The sequence below is a fragment of the Helianthus annuus genome, chromosome 4, assembly GCF_002127325.2.
Source record: "Helianthus annuus cultivar XRQ/B chromosome 4, HanXRQr2.0-SUNRISE, whole genome shotgun sequence".
In the NCBI taxonomy this organism is placed as follows: domain Eukaryota; kingdom Viridiplantae; phylum Streptophyta; class Magnoliopsida; order Asterales; family Asteraceae; genus Helianthus; species Helianthus annuus.
Window position 1 is genome coordinate 164,424,151 of NC_035436.2, and position 10,186 is coordinate 164,434,336.

The following is a 10,186-nucleotide window of genomic DNA, read 5'->3' on the forward strand; positions in this document are numbered from 1 at the left end:
TGGGAATTCAGAACTACTGAAAATTGTGTACAACTTTATTATTGCTCTAAATGAATCAGAATTTATTTATATATAAAAAAACTATTTAAAATAGAAAAAGAAAAAAATAACTTGTACTTTACACATCAAAAGTTGTAGATTTACGAGTTAATATGTCCATGATCTGTAACCCCAACCGCATTGCTTCAAACTCCCGCAAAAATTTGAATATTCACACCATGAAAATCATATTTCTTTTGCTTAAGACACCAACCTCCCAACCTCCATACCAGCAACCCTTCCCTTTCACTATTACTTCAATGCCACACCACCCCACCATACCATTCCATATAAACAATCCAAACAACAACCACAACAACAAGCATCAACTCCACCCAATCTCGATTCGGATCAGCGGGTGTCAAAATGATGCAGCCGGAGACGCCCATCTGCAACACCTGTGGCGAACATATCGGGCTTGCTTCAGATGGGACTGGAGTGTTTGTGGCTTGCCATGAATGTAATTTCCCAATTTGCAAGTCTTGTTTGGAGTATGAGATCAATGAGGGACACACTGCTTGCATTCAGTGTAGTACCCCTTATGATGGTATTCCTTTTTCTGAATCTTTTTTTTTATAATTTTTGCATTATTTTTAAAGTTATTATGCATTGTTCATTGATGGTATATGATTGTACAGTGAGCTTGACAAAGGTTGGTGTGGCGGAAAAGGAGCCTGTAACGCGCAACACAATGGCTGGTCATCTAAGTAATAGTCAGGTAGAAGTCGTAACATAACATAATGGTTCAATCACCTTTACTAGAATTTGAATATGATTTATGTTAAATTTTGGATCTTGTTTGTTAAAGGATGCTGGACTTCATGCGAGAACTGTAAGCACCGTATCGACAGTTGATAGTGGTGAGTTTTATGTATATTTTGGCGCTTTGGTTTGAGATTGAATGAATCGGGTTTGCTAATTAATTTTTTGTGTTTTTTTTCTTTGTTTGTGAAGATATGATTGACGAAGGTGGGAACCCGATCTGGAAGAACCGAGTTGAAAGTTGGAAAGATAAGAAGAATAAGAAGAAAAAAGGCGGCGGTAAGGTTGCTAAAGAAGTTCAAGTGCCTGTTGATCAACACATTGAAGAAAAGCAGCAGTAAGTATTTGACATTTTACTTCATTTTGCTTCTTTATTTGTTATACAGATCATCAAACGATCGTTGTTTTTGCAGATCAGCAGACCCGAATGCAATGCAGCCACTTTCACAAATAGTTCCAATTCCGAAAAGCCAAATCGCACCCTATCGGACTGTGATTATTCTTCGGTTAATCATTTTGGGACTTTTCTTTCATTACCGAATCACGAATCCTGTTGAAAGCTCCTACGGTTTATGGCTAACTTCTGTTATTTGCGAGATCTGGTTTGCTATATCATGGGTTTTGGATCAGTTCCCTAAATGGTCTCCAATTAATCGAATTACATTTACAGATGAGCTATCTGCAAGGTAATATATTACTAGCATAACATAATAATAATAATATCAATTAAATTATAAATTAATTGTTTACTTTTTTTTCTTTAACTTGTTAGGTATGAAAGAGAGGGTGAGCCTTCAGAACTTGCAGCGGTTGATTTCTTTGTGAGTACAGTTGATCCATTGAAAGAACCTCCGCTAATTACGGCCAATACTGTACTTTCAATCCTGGCCGTTGATTACCCCGTTGATAAAGTCTCCTGTTATGTCTCGGATGATGGTGCTGCAATGCTCACATTTGAGTCCTTAGTTGAAACAGCCGAGTTTGCAAGAAAGTGGGTTCCGTTTTGTAAACGGTTCTCGATAGAACCACGCGCACCTGAGTTTTACTTCTCTCAGAAGATCGACTACTTGAAAGACAAAGTGCAGCCATCGTTCGTCAAAGAACGTAGAGCAATGAAAGTACGTCTCAAAACAAGTAACAAAACGCCAAAATGTTATAATATATGGTATGAAAATACTAATTTTTTTTTTTTATAATTGCAGAGAGATTATGAGGAGTACAAAGTGCGGGTGAATGCGTTAGTAGCGAAAGCTCAGAAAACTCCGGAAGAAGGATGGACGATGCAAGATGGAACACCGTGGCCCGGAAATAACCCGCGGGACCACCCGGGCATGATCCAGGTATTCCTAGGACACAGTGGGGCCCATGACATTGAAGGAAACGAGCTTCCTCGACTCGTTTATGTATCTAGAGAAAAGAGGCCGGGATATCAACATCATAAGAAAGCTGGTGCTGAAAACGCTTTGGTGAGGGTGTCTGCGGTTCTGACAAACGCGCCATATATTCTTAATTTGGATTGTGATCACTACTTGAATAATAGTAAGGCGGTAAGAGAGGCTATGTGTTTCTTGATGGACCCTCAAGTTAGTCGTGACGTGTGCTATATTCAGTTCCCGCAGAGGTTTGATGGCATTGACCGTAGTGACAGATATGCTAACCGGAACACAGTTTTCTTTGATGTAAGCATCATACTTCAATACATATTAGATTGCATTATAATTATTCAAAAATAATTGTGTGTTTTTGTTTATTTCAGGTTAACATGAAAGGGTTAGATGGGATTCAAGGACCGGTTTATGTGGGAACAGGTTGTGTGTTCTATCGGCAAGCGCTATACGGATATGGGCCTCAGTCTTTACCAACATTACCAAGTCCTTCTTCATCTTCTTCTTGTTGTTGTGGGCCCAAGAAGCCGAAGAAAGATCTCGAAGAGTTTAAGCGTGATGCGAGACGGGATGATCTAAATGCTGCCATTTTTAACCTCAAGGAGATAGAAAGTAAGTTTTAGTATGTTACAAGTTTGTGTTTTAGTTAACAGTTTTAACACCAAATTTACATTTTTTTTAACATTTTCAGGTTATGATGATTACGAACGTTCGTTACTCATATCGCAAATGAGCTTTGAGAAAACTTTTGGAATGTCTTCGGTGTTTATCGAGTCTACGTTAATGGAGAATGGCGGATTAGCCGAGTCTGCAAACCCTGCAACTATGATCAATGAAGCAATTCATGTCATCAGTTGTGGGTATGAAGAGAAAACCGCATGGGGTAAAGAGGTAAATTGTCGATCATTATAATATATTCCTCTATGATCGGAATATTTGATCGACATATTAAATTATTAATCATTTCTTGATCGAAAATTGTTTGCAACAATCAACAGATCGGCTGGATTTATGGATCAGTTACAGAGGATATCTTAACGGGATTCAAGATGCATTGTAGGGGATGGAGATCGATATACTGCATGCCAGTAAGACCTGCATTTAAAGGTTCGGCTCCTATCAACTTATCAGATCGGTTGCACCAGGTTTTGAGGTGGGCCCTTGGATCGGTTGAGATCTTTTTGAGTAGGCATTGCCCGTTGTGGTATGGTTGGGGTGGCGGCCGCCTTAAGTTGCTTCAACGACTTGCGTATATTAACACCATCGTTTATCCGTTCACATCTCTCCCTCTTGTTGCATACTGCACATTGCCCGCCATCTGCCTTCTGACCGGAAAATTCATCATCCCAACGGTAATTATTATTGTTATTATTATTGCAACTAAAAAAATGAAACGACTGATATGTTTTTGCTTTGATTCAGCTTTCCAATCTAGCAGCGGTTTGGTTTCTTTGCCTCTTTTTGTCGATTATTACAACCAGTGTTCTTGAAATTCGATGGAGCGGTGTCAGCATCGAAGAGCTTTGGAGAAACGAGCAATTTTGGGTCATCGGTGGTGTCTCCGCTCATCTGTTTGCCGTGTTTCAAGGATTTCTGAAAATGCTGGCGGGTGTGGATACCAACTTCACAGTTACCGCAAAAGCGGCTGATGATCAAGAGTTCGGGGAGCTTTATATGATCAAATGGACAACGGTTTTGATCCCTCCGACGACCCTGCTGGTACTGAACTTAGTAGGCGTTGTGGCAGGGTTTTCGGATGCGCTAAACAAAGGGTATGAGGCGTGGGGTCCGCTTTTTGGGAAAGTGTTCTTTGCGTTCTGGGTGATTCTTCATTTGTACCCGTTCCTTAAAGGTCTCATGGGTCGCCAGAACAGGACTCCCACCATCGTTATCTTGTGGTCGGTGTTGTTGGCATCTGTTTTCTCGCTTGTGTGGGTGAAGATTGATCCGTTTGTTAGCAAAGGTGATTCGAGTCTTACACAAGGATGCATTGCAATCGATTGTTGAGTGCAAAGTTGCAAACTATAATTTTTGAAATATTTGTTTCCATAATGTATTTTTTTCCCATTTTCTTAAACACTTGATTGTATAAATGGATTACAGCATAATTGGTGCTTCCTTCTTTCTTAAACTGATGGATCAAACTATGCATTGATTAAATGTTGTTTTTATTAGAGAGTTGATCTATTTTTCTTATGTTCTTTTATCTCCGATACGAAGGACCTAAAGTATTTGAATCTTGAAAACAACAAATGTCTAATCAATTCAGATAAAAAGTCTTAACCATTAAGGCTCAGTATAATGTTTAACCATTCAGAGGCAAATGTCTGAATCATTCGACATATGCTCGCGAAACAAACAGTCTGAACCATTAAGTGTTGAACCCTGAACCAGTAAGATGTCTAAACCATTAAGAACCTCATTAAGAGTTAAACAAACAGCCCCTAAGTCTTAACCTCTAAAGATCCATCAAATGGATTATAAAAGTATAACCTCTTTACTCTAAGCTCCATCTCCATCAATGAAATGCATACAAGTATAACCTCTAAGCTCCATGAAATGGTGAGACTTAAAAGAGTATATATGAAGTTTTGATTTATATTTAAAGACATTCTAGTGTTTATTGAACCTAACCTTATGTTGGTCAGCTTTGACCTTATATCGAAAAGCAGCATATGTTGATGGTTTAAATTTCATAAAGCTTTAAATAAACAATTACTCATGACATTTGTATGCATAATAATGCACAATGACACCAACGCAAAATCAAAACAGCATGTCACAAATAAAGTAGTAAAAAAAGACATCTGATCAAAACAAAGTTGAATAAATTCCATCCTAAAAACAGCCACTATAACAAGAGAATAACAACATAACTAGTCAAAATGCAAGACTGAAAACACAAAAATTGATGTAATAGAACTTCTGGTAAGCCACATCAAACGTTAACCGCCAAAAGAAAACTTACGATGTCTTCTAAGCTCCAATCTGTTGGGATTTGTTGAGGATAACTCCTTCATACTTCACCTGGAACCACTTCATTGCGTCGTCCTTTGTAACTCTGTGCTGGATACCAACACGAGCCTTGCACCTACGTCTGCGACCCACACGGTAACCCGGGCGTTCAAGAACCACAAAGAAGTCCATACCATAGATACCAGTAGATGGATCATACCTGTCGTATTTATATGATTAACGTTAATAATAATAAACCAACAAAAAGATTCAACCATGAAAGAGATATACTAACTTACTTGATACCAAGATCAATGTGCTCCTGAATACCAAAACCAAAGCAGCCAGTGTCGCTGAAGTTGCGTCTCAAAAGCTCGTATTCCTTAACCTTCAAGCCACTTTCCAAGAGCTGCATTGCCTTGTCACCCCTAACAGTGACATAGCACGCAATCTTTTCGTTACGCCTAATGCCAAAAGATCTCACAGTGTACCTTGCTGTACCAATCAAAACAAAACACTATACACATCAACCTACGCAATTTAAGGGCTTGTGACAACAAAACAAAAGCACATGGCAAACAGATAAACTGCACAGATGCACCCAAATGTAACCGAATGCATCTAATAAAACTCTTGTCAAACAACAACTACAAAAATGAAAATGTCCACACAATATGACTGTATGTTAAACACAGATTTTTTAAATCAAACCACAACAGCAAAAGATAATACAAGAACATCTTTTGAACAATAGAATCTACAAGTGTAACCAAATAAAATGCAGAATATTGCTTATAAATTTCAAAAACAAAAAATAATAGATGCTGTAGTATAACTTACCCTTGGAGAACACAGGAGACTGGCCACTAAGTTGTTCCAAAACCTAATATTACAACAATAAAACCTAAATCAGTAAAATTTCATACATCAAACGAAATAAATACAAACAAAATACACAGAGTGATATATGTATAGAGATAGGATGGACCTTAGCAGCGCGAGTGAGACGATCACCACTTTCACCAACGGAGATATTGAGAACCAGTTTCTGAACCTTAATCTCCCTCATTGGATTCGCTTGCTTCCTTTCTGATGCCTACAAATCAATTCAACAAACATATAAACAATATAACTACTGGATGTACAAGTTAACAACGAATCAGTAAACGACGGAGATTGAGAAAGAATCTACCATTGGAGATGCGGAGGAGTACGGCGGCGGCGGAGGGTTGTGAAAGGAGGAGCAAAATGAGAGAGAATGGGGTGAAAAGGGTTATATCGGAAGTTTAAGGCCTGCTAGGGTTTCGCTTAATGAATGTAATTGACAAATTTGCCCCTGTGTTTGAAAAAAGATCCAAAAAGATTCCGTTGCCGGGACTTGAACCCGGGTCTCTCGGGTGAGAGCCGAGTATCCTAACCAACTAGACTACAACGGATTTGTGCTTGTTTTACGATATTTATTTAAAAATATTATACACGGAGGCTTGTTGGTAGAGGTGTACAAATCGGTTTTTTTCAAAAACCGGTTTCGGTTACTAACCGATTTTTCAAGTCCAAAACAATAACCGGTGTAACCGGTTGGGATAAGTTTTTAAGCCGTTTTTCAGATCAAGAATCCTAACCGGTCTACAACCGGCGGTTCGGTTCGGTTGTAAAACCGGTTAAAAAAACCGGTTTCGGTTTTTTTTTTTTCCGGTTTCGATTCTAAAACCGGTTTTTTTGTACACCTCTACTTGTTGGTATGAAACTTTAACCACCGGATCCGGATATGCTCGTATGATTTGTTATATCACAATCAATGTATGATATATCTATTTATATTACTAAATATTACAACTCAAATGATTTGTTATATCACAATCAATGTATCATATATCTATTTATATTCTAAACTAGGTTTCAACCCCGTGTAATACACGGGCTGTATAAATGTAACTTTATATAACAAATAATAAAATACAGATATCTTTAAAAAAAATTTGTGTTTCCACGTGTTGAATAAAATATAATGTCATATGTTAACACATACAATCGTCAAGATTCATCTTATAAAAATAAACTTTGATGTATTATTTACTTATTATAACATTTTAGTTTGTTTTTTTTTTGTTATTAGATAAAAAAACACATGTATTAAATGAGATTTAATCCCATTTTTATGACACATTGAGATTATGAGATACAATTATTTTAATTAGTTTTATGCATCTTCATGGTTATTTGTTTATTTCATTCATAAAACACTCGTCTCAAACTTGTATTCAAGAGAGTTTACGGTATCGATCTCTTTGAATGGAATATAGAATTGTTATATTTAAAAACTAGGTTATCACCCGCGAACTTCGCGGGTAGAAACATTAACTTTATATTAATCGAACTATGTCATTAAATAAAATAAAAATACATGTTTTCGAACATAATTTTTTTTATAATTGTTTTGAATTGAAAGTTGTAGTTATTGGGTTGCGAGTAAGGTCAGAAACTTCAGGCAAGAACCAGAGGCAGAAACTTGCCTCATTGAATGACCCAAGAAACAAAAAAAAAACTTTTATTTTTTATAATAAAATATACGCATGGAGTTGTTCGAACCTACAAAACAAACTCATTTAATTAAATTTAAAAAATTAATTAAAAGTTTACATAAGAAAATATAAACAACAAAAACTTTATTCATTAAATATACATTATATATTTTTTTAACGATCATGACCAATCGAAATATAACAAATTAATAACATGGATATTAATATAGTGTTGATTGTTCCCATTTTCAAATAATCACTTGCTTATTAAAAAAAATCCATTAACTGGCATTAAACTGACTTGCTAATGGTATTCATTCATACCTAATACGATACGCTAATCAATAAATAAAACACACACACTAAAAAACCATTCAAATAATAATGTTGAGTAAATCATTCAAAACTCTATCCAAATGTATGCCATTTAGTACTCAATGGTAACAAAACACACAACAAAGTGAAACCATCATGCTGCCTCCTGCAATTGAGGTGCCTACATAAAGATGTACTGCAGAAAACATAGATTAAACTAATCGCTCTTAACACGATACATTTTTCGTATAAAATGAGCGAAACTTAATCTTCCAAGTACCTCGAATGGTTTGCCGGATCGTTCAAAATCCAGTATGTTTAGAGCAACTTCACAGCTCTATGAAACAATCGGCTCTGGATCTTTGGAGAATTCCTCAAGTAGAGATATACACTGGTCATCTACAAAAATGGTTTATTAAGGTAAAAAACATAAAGTTTTTCATAAAAGTGCCCCAATCAACCCAACAGAGCCGTTTTGACCCTAAAAACCATATTTGACTACCTACCCAACATAGTCCATTTCCCACCAAATGTTATTAAAAAGTATAGTAGATTTTAGAAGCATGGTTACCTTATATTTTTTGTTTTAAAAAATGTGGCAACTCTCTCTCTCTCATTTTCTTTGTGTTAAATTGTTTTTTTTCCTTTTCCTTTCAGTTTTTCGTTCAGTATATAATTCAGTTTATAACAACCTTTCATTTTTATACTTAAATGTGAATCTAATAAGTTCTGTTCAAACTTATTTGTCTACAATCAACAAAATCTCATATAACCAGCAATTTCATGCGCAATCAAAGGTGTCACAGTCAAATACAAACATCAATAAATCTACACACTTTCTCAAAACATAATCTCTAACATCACTAACCTGTATCAATAATTCAAAACCCTAACTAATGTGTTGTGCACTCACTAATATCTGCTACACACGTCTAACTTATTCATCTGCACAACTTCAAACACATCTTATCTAATACCTTATGCCAATCAACAAAATCTCATATATCAATCAGCAATACAATGCACAATCAAAGACCTCACAATCAATTTCAAACATCAATCAATATACAAAATTTCTCAAGACACAAAGTCTAATATCACTAACCTGATGCGCTACTGCTCAATAATGTGTCGGTGCAATGAAAAACTTCATAACCCTAACTAATGTGTTAACTTGCCAAGGCTCAAGGCTGTATCTTATTCCAATGTTGTTTGTCCGACGCATCGTCACAAATCTAACAACCGAGTCAATCAAACTATTAGCTAAAAAATTAAAATAATGATTGAGTTCAAAATTTAAAATTTAAAATCTGAAAATCAAATCACTAATATCTAATCTCGTAAATCAAGCAAACTTATTAGGAAAGTCTAACCTTGCCAAGCAAAACCAACCGACATGGTACCAATTTCCAGCCATAGCAAGCATATCTCTGTCCAACATAGTTGCGGCCAAAAACTCCGGACCATCCAAAATAAACACCTAATGAATCAAAATAAAAACACATAAACCTTGAATATTACTCAATTTATGACTACTATCCCACAAAACAAAACTTTGTCAACAAATTATACTAACTTATGCAATGGTAAACCATAAAAATAACAAATTAATTTAGATGATTAGCCTTGCAGAAAACCCAAATCGGGAAAGTTTACCTGAATTGTTAACGAAAAAAATCAGACTCAGATTGGGTTACTCAAGCGGATATTAATCACTGGAATAAGATCTGGTATCAAACATAAGAGCACACATGAGTTGATTAACGGAACAAAATGGTGAGGAAAAGAATATACATCAGTTAATCGAATAGAGATCAATTTCCCATAGGATCCCATTCAAGATATATAGATATATAGATATAGATAAAGAAATGTGCAAGATATACCTTTCCTTCAACTTCTCATAGGATCCCATTCAAGAGTTCCTTGTAAGGGAAGGAGTCTGAAAGAAGTTTATCACCAAAAATTACAAAACACAGTTTGAATTAGATATGCAACTCGAGTACAAAAACAATAGTCGAAGACTCGAAGCATTCCTAAAATTACAAATAATATAGTTAAATCATCTCATAAAAAAACATCAAGATTTCAAAGCATTCAAAATTTAAAATCAAACACAATAATGGTTTACTTCAAAATTTAAATTTAAAATAATGATTGGCTTCAAAAATTAAAATTTAAAATCTGAAAATCAAATCACTAATATCC

The 10,186-nt window shown here is 35.6% G+C and overlaps 2 protein-coding genes, 1 long non-coding RNA gene and 1 other non-coding gene across 4 annotated transcripts; 1 reads left to right on the forward strand and 3 right to left on the reverse strand.

The window, feature by feature from the left end:
• The first annotated feature begins 348 nt into the window (after positions 1-348).
• LOC110937161 (cellulose synthase A catalytic subunit 8 [UDP-forming]) lies at positions 349-4,360 on the forward strand. Its single transcript, XM_022179571.2, has 11 exons — positions 349-586; positions 678-757; positions 848-899; positions 994-1,138; positions 1,215-1,487; positions 1,574-1,919; positions 2,004-2,480; positions 2,558-2,798; positions 2,878-3,077; positions 3,185-3,538; positions 3,609-4,360. Exons 1-11 carry the CDS (start codon positions 406-408, stop codon positions 4,191-4,193), a joined length of 2,934 nt encoding a protein of 977 aa, XP_022035263.1. The 5' UTR covers positions 349-405; the 3' UTR covers positions 4,194-4,360.
• A 588-nt stretch (positions 4,361-4,948) lies between these two features.
• LOC110937160 (60S ribosomal protein L11) lies at positions 4,949-6,485 on the reverse strand. Its single transcript, XM_022179570.2, has 5 exons — positions 6,334-6,485; positions 6,130-6,237; positions 5,982-6,024; positions 5,441-5,636; positions 4,949-5,361 (listed from the first exon to the last, which is right to left on the reverse strand). The coding sequence occupies exons 1-5, from the start codon at positions 6,334-6,336 to the stop codon at positions 5,163-5,165; spliced, it is 549 nt and encodes a 182-aa protein (XP_022035262.1). The 5' UTR covers positions 6,337-6,485; the 3' UTR covers positions 4,949-5,162.
• Positions 6,486-6,504: 19 nt separating this feature from the next.
• On the reverse strand, positions 6,505-6,577 carry TRNAE-CUC. The gene has a single exon. It is a non-coding gene; the product is annotated as a tRNA-Glu (tRNA).
• Positions 6,578-8,031: 1,454 nt separating this feature from the next.
• LOC110935009 lies at positions 8,032-9,906 on the reverse strand. The gene is made up of 6 exons (XR_002588796.1): positions 9,865-9,906; positions 9,635-9,705; positions 9,352-9,458; positions 9,084-9,213; positions 8,259-8,377; positions 8,032-8,174 (listed from the first exon to the last, which is right to left on the reverse strand). It is a non-coding gene; the product is annotated as an uncharacterized LOC110935009 (long non-coding RNA).
• Positions 9,907-10,186: the final 280 nt, after the last annotated feature.